This window comes from Sphaeramia orbicularis, chromosome 10 (assembly GCF_902148855.1).
Source record: "Sphaeramia orbicularis chromosome 10, fSphaOr1.1, whole genome shotgun sequence".
Classification (NCBI taxonomy): domain Eukaryota; kingdom Metazoa; phylum Chordata; class Actinopteri; order Kurtiformes; family Apogonidae; genus Sphaeramia; species Sphaeramia orbicularis.
Genome location: NC_043966.1, coordinates 27521302 through 27534033, shown reverse-complemented (window position 1 = coordinate 27534033; position 12732 = coordinate 27521302). Strand labels below are relative to the sequence as shown.

Sequence of the window (12732 nt, the reverse complement as noted above, 5' to 3'; positions counted from 1 at the left end):
GGTGGGTACTTACAATGAGGGTGTGCTCTCTACCCATTGTGATGACTGTCCGGTTGATGATGGACAGCAGAGACACTACGATGTCCTGGATATGCTGAAATGTGCCCCCCTAACAAAAAAAAACAAAACAAAAAACAACACACACACATAGAACAAGGTCAAAAAAGGCACTGACAGACAGGAATGGAGAAAAACAATGGTAAGCAGACAGATTTCTTCAACTTTAAACACAGACAGATACAGATTTGTGTGAGTAGTGTTAACTCAGTCATAACTCCTGACACTGCTTCCAGGGAACTTTTCTTAACCGAGTTACTGAGACTATTCAGATTTGCTTTATAGCCATTTCCCCTTTGCATTAACTCTCTCCTCACTGTGAAGAGAATATGTTCACTCACATAATGCAGACTGTAATTGCGGTGCCAAATGGATAGATTGCAGACCAATGAAAGAAGAAAGTGATTATTTTTTCTGAATGTGAAAGTCTGTTCACCGTTCAAAAGTCAAGGCCTGAAAGAATAATCAGTTAATCATGTTCAGTCAGGACATTTGAACTGCAAATCTGTTGACATCTGAACCATTTCCATCTACTCCACCCCTCTGAAGCCACTTTTTTTTTATCATGTTTCTTTTCCTTCATCTACCCTGAGGGAAACAGAAGGGACCTGTTTCCTATTCAAGGACGCTAAAAGTCACTCAGAGCTGGGAAGTCAGTCTATGTTCTATAAATGAGTACATTATCCTATATTATAAGAGGGAAGTGGACTCTGTCTGTGTGTCTTGGGCATCACACAAAATCCGGAAAGAGCTGACTGGCAGTTTGGCACACTTCTGTATTTTTGGTCAAGGAAGAGACTAGCGAAAACGCCAAGCTGATAGGACCAATATTTTGGGAGATATTAGTGATTTTGGAATACAATGGCCTCCCAATGGCCAATCACATTGCAATGCCCAGAATCATAGAATCATCATTGAAGTGGGTTACCTAGCAACAGATAAACAATAGGGCCACATTGTCATGGTGTCAAATTTCATGTGCAAAAACAGACATGCCAGCTCAGAGGTTATTCAACTGAAAATCCCAGGGGAATTTACCAAGAAAGTAAAGAAAGTAAAGGAATGAAGTGTATCAGAGGATCTAGAACTCGTGGTTCCCCATGCATCGACGTGCAAGTATATACTGAATTCCTCATATTCTCCACAGCCATTCTTGAATGGTACGTTTACATTAATGAATAGGATAATTTAACTTATCATTTACAGCAGTTTAAAAGTAAAGCATTTTCCACTTCTTACTGACAACAGAATTAAACACAAACATACTGAATTTTAACCCAGGTATAGGTGGAAACTACTCTAAAATCACTCATGTCACTAAACACAGAAATGTCCATTCAACTGATGTTGGAGCCGTTTATGTGAGCCCCCCATATCACTGTGCCTCTCATAATAGACTCCAGTCTACTGTGTAATTCATGCCCTTTACAGGTAAACCTGAGAGGAACATTTCAGATAAGGCAGAGTTTCATGTTTCCTCTTGTGGCCATATGCCTACCCCCTTGCTTTTTTGTTCGTCCAAGAAAAATTATATATTCATATCATTTACATGGTTTCTAAATACAGTATGTTAACTGAAACTGCAGGCAGGAAATGTGGAATCATTTTACATGTGTATCAGATAAGCCTTTTCTAATAATTTAATAGAGGAACTAGAACCAAAGGAATGATCACAAGGAATACAGATTAATTTTGGTGTATTTAACAAGAAATACCTTTCATTTTGAAATTGGGCTAAGGTCAGATTAAACTCATTATCATTCTGGAAGAGGGCAAAAAAAAAAAATACTCTCTGGCATTTTGGATTTCATTAAACTAATCATAATCATCTTGGGCAGTGCTGGGCCAAAGACACAATAATGGTACATTTGCAAAAGACTATCAAGGGGAAGGATTGTAATAGCGGAACATTTGTGAGATGGGGGTGAACTCTACCATTAAAATGGCTAACAGTGCACTAAATAAGGTGTCCCAAAAAAACAAGCAGTTCTGCCTTATTGCATAATCAAAATTTGCATCAACATTTGCCATTTTCACCAAGCAGTGGCTGAAAATGCTTTTGTCTCAAGTAGTGATTTTTTTTTTTTTAAATGTGCAGACACACCTGAAGGGGTGAATTATGCCAACTGAAACTGTCGGCTAATAGGAGCCTTATTCCTACAGAACACTGTTAATTACCCCAAATAGAATAATACAGACTGTTTAAAAACTCTTTTTAATTATTTGTTGTATCCAAGTATTAACACATGGTGATAAATGGGCTTCTAATACAATTCTAAGTAGTGTAAAATATTTTTGATACAAAAAGTATTTGATCCATTGTACTGTGATCTAACTGATAACACTCACATAAAAGTAGGACAAAGGCCACTCTAAAAGCCATCCATGCATATGCAAAATACACAACTTTACAGTGAGAGTCAAGGCTCCACAAACAGGCAGAAACACACAAATACATAAGCAAAAATGCACACACACACACACACACACACACACACACACACACACACACACACACACACAATATGGTCACTGGCAGCTGACTCAGACTTACCTGGGGGAAGTTACTCAGTGGAGAAGCATCTGCCATAGCCAAACACACCTTAACAATAATGCTGCAGGCTACATCTGTGCATGTGTGTGTATGACATCATTAGAATAATCTGACCTAAATACATACGTGTGTTCTGCTTGTGCATGTCCTTGTATGAGCTGATCAGCAAAGCAGAAAAACAAACGGGGGAAAGGCCAAAAATAGCAGAAGTAGGTAAAAAGGCCTCTAGTTCAGAGTTTCAAACAAACCACTTTTTTTTGCATTGTCTTTGTGTGTATGTATATATGTGTGCGTGTGTGTGTGTGTGTGTGTGTGTGCTTGATGGCGGATGACTTGAAATGCCTGATAAGAATCAAGCAGGCACAATTAAACCACATTAGATGCACTGACTCACAGCCACAGGACATAATAGTGAGTGACAAATAACTGTGAAGTGTGTGTATCTATGCATTTGTGTTCACATACCATTTCCTTTCCTTCCATCTTCACCTGACACATATGTTAGTTAGGCTGAGGCTCAGCTGTTGAGCATAAATAAACTTACATCTTTTAGACAGACGAGATGATGTACAATGCTCATTTTATTTCCGAACACCAATCTGCAGCCAGGCAGATTTATCATCTAAACTGGCAACATATAAAGAACTGAAAATGCTAATGTGTGTAAGAGGAAAGATGCCTCCTCTTACAACACAATGCACCCACACTACAGTGCAGAGATACAAAAGTTACAAAGTTACTTTTAAATTCAACACCAACTCTTCCTCAGACACAAGCATCTGTCTTTTCTCCCATGCCTCTTTCTCTTTCTGCATCCTTCTTTCTAGTTCGGAGACATCTGTGGCATGACAACTTAATCGAGTACCCAAGAGAAAGAGAGAGCAGAGAGAGCAGAGAGATGAGAGAAAAAGAAAGAGGTCATAACAGAAGAGCACGAAGGAAAGACCACCCCTCATCTCCTCTACTTTAAAATGTATTTTTACTTCTTTTCTTCTTCCTCTCCATTTTTAAAGTGCCAAATTAAAAAGAGACTTTGACATCTTTCTCTTTAAATGTTAATTGTCTATTGTTTAAGATCTTTAAACCGAGGCACGTCTACTTCGTCTGACATTTTCCGCTTCTGTACGATTCTAAAATTCTACAGGTTGCTTTTTACACCTGATAACATGTCAGTGTATGAAAAAAGAGGCTTTTTAATTGTTAAAAAGCAGCTAGGTTTTACAACAGAACCAAAGCAGGATGGTACTTAAACATTACATGTGCAGTCCTGTTTGAGTCTGTATATGTGTGTGTACATGTATTAAATGAATTATATGAATTAGATTCCATTTAGAGTCAGAAATAAATCCCACAGCTAGAACGTATGTGTGGATGTGTGTGAGTGACTATATTTATTTAAACAGCATATTTTAATATGCAGCCAAAGTGCAGAATTTCATCCGTTTGACAGAAACATAGATGGTTTTTATCAGTGGTGCATCACTGTTTTGAAGGATGTACATATTGTATTTGTACCTGTCCTTTCCATTTGACACTCTGCCACCACCTGCTTTCATTTTTTTCACAAACCGACACAAATTCGTGTAATCATATTCACTCTACTTCATTCATTATGTGTCTCTTCTCTTGCTATCTCCCTTCTGTTGGCATACGCTTCATTAGTTCTCTCCAAATAAATACAGCCCTACCTTCGCTTCAAAGAAACAGCAGGCTGTCAACAACTTGCCGCAATTAAAAACCCCTCAGTTGGATGTCAGTGATGCATTTGTTGTGTGTGTGCAAAGTAAAGGTGTTTAGTTCAGGAGCTTACAGGATTTTCTTTCACCAGACTAACATACTGTAACATGTGTGAAACAAAATCAATTAGATTCTAATTGGCACGGCCCTACTTCATCGTCTGAGTGGATGGCTGAGGACGAAACAGCTTAAGGCTATTTACTGGACTCTGGAGGAGATGTGTTGCAATGTTATGGCCCAAAGCTGTTTCAAATTCATCCTATGATGCATAATATGGGGAAATGCTTTTAATCTTAACATGTGTGAGAGGTATTGTGTAAATTAAGAGTCTAAGTAACGTCTCTCACTTACGTTACTCATACAATGTTTATCATCCCTACTGTTTTTGTCAATACTTGAGATAACATATGTAGGATATTGCTAAAAATGCATTTAGTAAATATATTTTATTCATAAAGCTACCATTACGATGATGGCAGAGGTTTGTGGAAGCTATTTGCATAGATCTCAAACTTAACTGAGAAAAAAGAAATTAAGAAAATGTATTTTAAAAAATTACGAACATAAGAAGAACGTATCCAGTCTTGCATTCAATATGTGCTGGTGTTTTTCATGATATATGGTATGGCACAGACCAGGCTGTAAACCAGCATTCATTTTGTGACTCCATTAATAACTAGACAGTAGAATGGAGACATGTGCAGAGAGGTGGGAAATATATGCAATAAAGGTCAGTCAGGCCAGGAGTTGAAATGGGAATGTCATGGTTTACAGTCAGTGCCGTATCCTCCTTAGTACTGACCAGGTGACAAACACCTATGCTGAAATTAATGTTAACCCTAATGTAATGTGGTAATGTACCCCTAAATCCATCAAAATTTGATCTAAACAGATGGGTGCCATTTTATTCCTGACACACTTTGGCATTTAACACCTGTCTACTTTGGATAAATCACCCAGGAAGAAATTTAATGGCTTTAAAAAAGTCTTCACACTGCACAATGTTGCTAGATGTCTTACCACATTGTCCCTGCTGAGGACCTCCAGGATGTTGTTGAGCAGCTCCAGGCTATTTCTTCTATCATCATGAGGGTCTTCAGCCATACTGGATAATGCCCCGCTCAGCTCCCGCAGCATCATAGGCAATAAGATATCACGGCATTCTGAGAAGAAAGAAAAAGAGCATGGAGACCAGATATATTTTCATAAAGTTGTAAATCTATCCATTACAGTCAAAAATCATTATTATCTGCCTTAACCAGGTATGAACAGATTAAGCATCACCCACAGACAACACTGCATTGTCACAGCATCAATATTTACTTTAATACAATTCTGGGCTCAAAACTCTTGCAAATGGCTCAACCCAGGAACCTTTAATCATTTGGTGCTGCACCTAGAGAGACAGCTGCACCCACATAGCAATGAATAATGATGCCACAGCACCCTGAAGAAGAAATTCAACCCCAACCCTGTACAGGACAATGGAGTGATATCAATCAAGTGTCTGTTTACAGTTCCAAGCATGTCTTCTGCTCTGTCAGCCGGGCAGGTGACACATCAATCAACATAACCAAGCGTTTTTTTTTTGTTTTTTTTTCCATCTCTCTGATGAACCCTAATCCACATTAATTAATTTGGTGATGTGGTCACATATGCAATGCATCATCAGTAATTATATCCCTTAAAACTATGTTGAAGTAAAGAACATTGAAGTGACAACACAGTTTCATTGGCGTTAACATGAACATAGTTGAACCTAAAATATATAAAAGCATCTATTTTATTTGACACTATTAACACTTAGGGCTTAACTGCCCTCCCTGTAAATCCCTTATTGATATTAAATGTGTGGCTTGTCTCTGGTGGTTGTCCAAAAGTATTTTAGCAATCACAGGAAATCACCATGGAAGCATAAGTGCTGAAATAAAAACTGAATAGTACACATGGTGGATAAATCTAATTAAAAACTGTATATGACATAGAAGCAGCCTCTGGAAAGGGAGAATGTCACAATTTCTTGTTATTAAATAGTCAAGGGATTTCTTCAGGATTTTAATAAGTCACAAATCAAGTAAATATGTTGCAAACAGGTCAGAGTGAAAATGATTTACTGCTAACATTGATCATTTGTGCCATACGTGGAGAACTTGCTGACATAAAACCAGTATTTGAAGACTAAATCAAAAGTGTACAGTGTGAACATAAATCTGCTGGGGTGTCGCAGTTTGGTACCATGATTTATACGAGAACCCAGTCTGCCTGGGCTTACAGTAAGTGGAATTTTTTTTTTTTTTTAATAAAGACCATGCTAAAATAATTAATTAATTAATTAATTAATTAAAAAAAAAAAAAAGTTTATATTTAATCATACTGTATTAACATATTAAATTTGCCTTGGACTTCAACAGTAAATGAATAGTTAAATAAACACTAAACAATCAATACAACAATACAAGTACTACAAAAACAATACATACGTCCTTCAGCTGCATGTTCTAAAAATGTACAAATTATACAATAATATTGAATCAAAGAGCAATAAACAGTGCAATAGTGTAAAAGTGTTTTAAAACCAGTAGTGCCCATTTACTAGGACTCTACCATCTGCCTAAGTTGGGGGGGGAGGTAAAGACCACACTGCAAATTATTTGGTTCTTACCAAGAAAAAAAAAACACAAAAAAACTTTAGAAGTGTTAGATAATTTATCTTCTTTTAAGAGCTAATTTCTTATTTTATTAAGTGTTCATATATCTGTACACATGCTTATTCGCTCAATTAGATTAGATTTAACAATCTTAATTCAAGAAATCTTGTCAAGTGAAATTATCTTGCTGCATGGACAGATATTTCCCTTGTTTTGAGTACCTTTTTCCTCAGATTTAGTGTTTTTAACTTCTTTTTAGAAACCTCTTTTTTGCAGTACATGAGCTGGATCTGAGATGATAGTTTGTTCCTGTCTGATTATGTTTGTTAGTCTGAGAGTGTTGATGGACTTCCAAAATCCTCAAGGCTGTCTACTAGTCTATTCATTTGGGCCTTTAACTGGACTGTCAAGGTGCCAAACCAAGCAGAGATCCCATGGTGCACTAGGCTCTTCATTACAGCATGGTACAACAGAAGAACGATTTAACCAGCTTAGTCAAACTTTTGATTTTCTGTTATGTTTGTCTCCTTATTTAACGCAAGTGTAGAGTTGCCAGAAAATGTATTTTAATCTCAGTGAGGGATTTCACCAAGAAAAAAAATAATAATAATAATTTGTACGTTTCATTAGCAGCAGATTACTTACTATATGTGTGTGACATATATGTTTTGTGGAAACAGACAAGTCCAGCAGGGATGTGTTTCCATGACATTCACTGGGGACATTATTGAAAGGATTTAACCAAGCTGCAGACAATAAAACAAACATCACAGTGTTCAGCATGTAAGGACCTTAGGCTTTATGTAAATATGAGAGGCGGGGCTTATGCTACCAGGATGTTTTGGTTTCCATTGTGATGTATTGTAATATCATCTTTCTTTATATACAGAATGAAACAATACTCTCTGGGCTGTTCAGGAAATTTGTATTTCTTTAAATCACACTCATCTTGGATATGGCTATGGTTTCAGAAGTGAGCTGTTTTTAAAATGGCTGAATACCAACCATAACTCCACATAGAGACATGTATCTTGATCAAAACTCTCTATTTACAGCGTGAAGTTGTTAGTGTAGTGTAAAGGGTGTTCTTCCACGTATTAGGGTTGTTGTGAAAATAATAACAAGTAGAAAGGGGGACTGAGCAGAATGTAAACTGAAATATTCACCCAATAGCAGACTTATTCCAGCAGAGTACAAGATGATATCAATTCCCTCAAGCAATTATCAATTCTTTCTTGAAATATTCCTCAAATACAACAAGAATTTCCTCTCATCTTCCTTGACCTTTCGGTGTCTTTTCTTCTTCCAATTCCATCTTTCTACCCCCCTCCGGTCTCCTCAGTCCCCACTCCTATACCACCAACCTCTGTCTTTGTAGCCCCAGGTAGATAGAGCCCATTAAAAGCTCATTTGGGCTGATGCTCGTTAGTCCCATTATTAACAGAGCCAAGACTACACGCCTGCTGAGTGGACCCACGTCACAACACTCACTCCATCACTCATACAAACAGAGAGGAAATTGGGGGGGGGTCTGAGACAAAATGAGGGAAAGAAACCCATAACTCACAAAATGCTCCACAATGACTCAGAGAGAAGAGTAAAGTTTTTAAAAAGTTAAAATATAACAGTGATGCTTGAGTCTTCAACTCTAATGGTTGGCTACCTGTTTATTGAGACTTCATGACAATGGAGGAGAATTGTGCAGCAATCAGCCTTTTATTGCAAATTAATTGTGATATATAAAAAAAAAAAAAAAAACAGCAGCACTTTCACCAGAGGTAGGAATGCATCGATCCGACTTGTTCAGTTCCAATACTGATGCTGGGACGTATTGGTTGATACCCGATACCGATCCGATATTGTTGATTTAGAGCAGAGGTTCTCACCCGGGTGGACACTCTCCTGGGGGGGGGGGGGGGGGGGGGTGCAAGCACATGGGGGGTGGGGGTAGCGACTACTATTGTACATCACAACAGTAGAAATCACCCTCCCCCCAAGTTGCAAATATGCTTTCAGGGGGCAGCAGGTAGTCAATGATAGGGTGAGGGAAGCTCACTCACTTTCACTTTCTCACAGCTTTATCTACAGAGCTATATAACCCACCACATCCTCTACATACAAGTCTGTTGCGTTACTTTTAGAATTACATTCGGCATGCGTGACGTAGCCCATGTCGCAAAAATTTAAAGGGGAAGGAACGGTCTAACAGATCGGTTGCTTTTACCGATCCCCAGTCTAGCTAAAATGTTAATACTGGGGCCGATATCCAGTCCTTATATCGGATCGGTGCAACCTTAACCAGAGGCCTTGAATAGATCTATTTGGAAGGCTATTTTGGAGGCGAGGGGTTTTCAGTTGGTTGCAGTTGGTAACTTCACCACTAACTGCCACAAAAAATATTACACACTGAACCTTTAATGCACAGACTACCTGGGTAACACAGTGTGTTACAAAGAATGTTGCATCATGGGTTGTTTAAAGTATTAATGTTGCTAGGCTGGGGGGTTCATTTAAAGAGATTCTTTAGAGTCTGTTAGTACTAAAAGCTAGAGATCATTAGAGACCTTTTGTGTTATTATGATGAGGTTTAATACTTGGTTCATGATGGAACTGTGCAGGGACAAATTGACGAGCAGGGCGCTGGTATCAAGGTTATTACACTAATGGGAAACACAGATGTCGCTCACTTTCAACAAACTCTGTGAATCCTAACCATATTCTGTCAGCCAGACTTCTGCTGGAGATTTATGATGGAGAGAACCGCACAACTTTTCACTATGTATCCAAACAGGAAAAAGTTGGAGCATGACATTTTTGAGTCTTTTGCCTAAGGTGACATAGCACATCTTGTGATGTGACTTGCAAATGCATACATCACAATGATGATGCTTAAACGCTACACTGTACAGCCCCTCCGGCCTTGACTTTACAGTGGTTTACAGGAGAGTGTTTTAGATGCCGCCAGCTTTGTATGTGAATAGTAACGCTGTTTAATCTGTTTAATCCATCAAAGCATAAACTCATCATCTTTTGTCCTTTCAGAAAACAATGGGTTGTGTTTTATAGCAGAATGGGTGAGCGTGCAATGTTGAGAATTAATCCATCTGCCTTTCCGGAGGCTGAATGTACCATTAAAACTGCAGAAGACTCTATTCCCTCGTGAAATGACCTCAGAGCCACCTGCTACTTTATTTCTATTGATCTAGCTGATATTTCTCAGTTTAACATGTTTAGGGGAGAGAAAGTCAAAAAGAACGCAGGTGGGCAGCTGAAATGGGTACCTGTTGTGTGATAAATTGTGTCCTTTTTGTTGTGACTCTGTCAGGAGCCAGGTGAAATAAAAAAAATATAACCAGTCAACAAAGTGTCAAGATCTAGGTCTACTAAGACCCTAAAAGAATGTTCAGAAAAATCAAATAATTGATGTACTGAAGCCAGACTCGCTATAACGCTACACACTGGATAACTGATCCTATACAGATGTGTACCATGAGGAATAATCTAGGGTCTGATTTTTGTTACATGTGTTACCATGTTGAGTTAAAGAGCAATGAGTTAAAGATGTTAAACCATGCCACAGCACATTTTATTTGTCATGCCTGTCTTGTGTTAGTTATGACCAATCTCACCTCATCATTTCTTTCATTAAAACTTTGTTGCTTGAAAAAGATTCAGAAAACATTAACAGAGAGGATAGTTCCTAAGTACATAGTGACAAGGCTCCAAATGGAAACTGAAATTTACTCCAAGATACTTTAGTTGTTGCTTTACTGAACATTATATCAACTTATGTTAAATATTAAATGCTGTCATAAATTACAAATAAAAATTATCTTCTCAGGTGTAGTCACACAGCTGGGATTCTGCAAACTTTAAGCATTTCACACCGCTGCAGTTTCATTGTCCATGGTCAGACCCCTTTCTTTATCAGCAAACAGCCTTTTTACAAGGGCTGCTGACACTGGAAGAGTGTATATTCTCATGAATTGCAATAGTGATTGAAAATCAACCAGAGTCCATGCTTTTTGAATACTGTCTGTAAAAGCTGAGCTCCTCTGGGAGAGGGTATACCCATAAGTAAAGCCCCTGTAGTTCAGTCAGCAACTACTTCTCATCTAAATCATCTTCAGAAAACCAACATGAAACAAAGTGCAACTTAACAGCTTTCTCATCCAGCATTTCTATTTTAACAAATTTGTCACGGTGTGTTATTGTCTGTTTTGATTTTACTTAGGCGCCTCTTCCTTTTATATCACTTCTGGAGCTTCTGTACATAAGCATCAAAAATGATGAAGTAGAGTCTGCGTTTGTAGTGCTCCTCCAGACTCACTGGCTGATAGTCTTCAGTCACTGATGTGGAACAGCAGGTACTTCTCAAATAACATGAGGAATGTTAATATCTGCTGCTTCAGCCTGAATAGTGGCTTTCGCAAAGACCTCTTTGAACTGCACCATGGTCCTCAGGGCTTTCGGTCTTGTAAGAACACCAGCTACAAAGGCGTTCAGCTCCCAGGTCTAGGTCATTCTTTAAGAGGGCATTTGAAATGATTGCTCTGTTGGAACACATGCTCTGCGACACTGCACTGTGACTGACCAAACACAAGAAATATTCCACATCCATATACAAGTGAAGAAGTATGATAAATATGCATTTCTTTTTGTAAAACAAAAGTTACGTGCTCTGAAGTGTTTTATCATATATGACTGATACCTTCTGTGTTGTTTCTTGAATATATGCAGGCGTTAGACTTGAACATGTTAAATGGTGAGAAAAAAGCAGTCATTAATTTAGCTGAGGGAATGTTGAGTGTAATAAAAAATTGCAACTGCTTCCTGACAAAATGGCACTTATGCTGTGGCATAATTGCTACATCTGGGTTTCAAAATTGAAAATTTAACTTCCTCCATTGCTTTTGCCTCTATTCTCTCCTGTCACTCTTCCTGTTGTATGAGTTTTTCCTAAGTATGTCTTTATTTTACTTATGCATTTATTCAGTTTTTGGTTTTCTCTGTCCTCTCTATGCATCATTATCCACCCACCTGCAAAGAATTTCACCTTCTTGAGGTTGTGGTTTACCCTCACAAAATGATTCTACAAACACATAAACATTATAATGCTTCTTTAAAATAAATAAATAAATAAATAAAACTGCCACCATTCAAATCTTGCTACACTAAGATTTTGGTCACTGAGTAATATTTGGTTAACTTCAAATAGTTGGTTCAACCAAGTGATTCAACCTATCAACAGCTTTGTGTTGTTGCAAGCTCCCTGTCTTGTCCATTTCCGAGTGTATGGAACAGTAATTCATGTACTATGCACTAGATCTGCTCTGACTTGAGCTGCTCAGATAAAACTTCCTTTTGGCCTGCATACAAATCCAGCATTCTCTGCTGGGATTGGCAGATTTTAACCCAAGTCATGGCTCTAATCCTATAACCTTAAACCATTTTTGCAGACTGTTTGCTGGAACTCTGGGCTGCTCTGTAACGGAGCAGCCTAAACAGAGGCTGGAGCAGCCTAAACGCCTGAGCGGCTCAGCTAAAGAGGAGAGGGGGAGGAGAAAGGAGAGAGGAGAGAGGAGGGAGGTTAGTGGAAGGAGAGATGGTGAAGTGGAAAGGGAACCAAAAAGTTAAAAACTGCTTTTGATACCAACTGTTGCAGTATTTTTCCAGTTTCATGCTTTTTCCCTCTCATTTTATGAAGTGTGACACGAATGATCAAAAAATATACAG

At 38.2% G+C, this 12732-nt stretch overlaps 1 protein-coding gene across 1 annotated transcript in view; it reads right to left on the bottom strand.

Annotated features, from left to right (window-relative positions):
• dock2 (dedicator of cytokinesis 2) overlaps positions 1–12732 on the bottom strand; it is a 100592-nt gene that overhangs the window by 49528 nt on the left and 38332 nt on the right. Inside the window, exons 25-26 of the mRNA XM_030145253.1 lie at positions 5369–5511; positions 14–109 (exon numbers count right to left, since the gene is read on the bottom strand). Coding sequence (XP_030001113.1) covers positions 14–109; positions 5369–5511 — 239 coding nt within the window. The remainder of the gene's footprint in view (positions 1–13; positions 110–5368; positions 5512–12732) is intronic.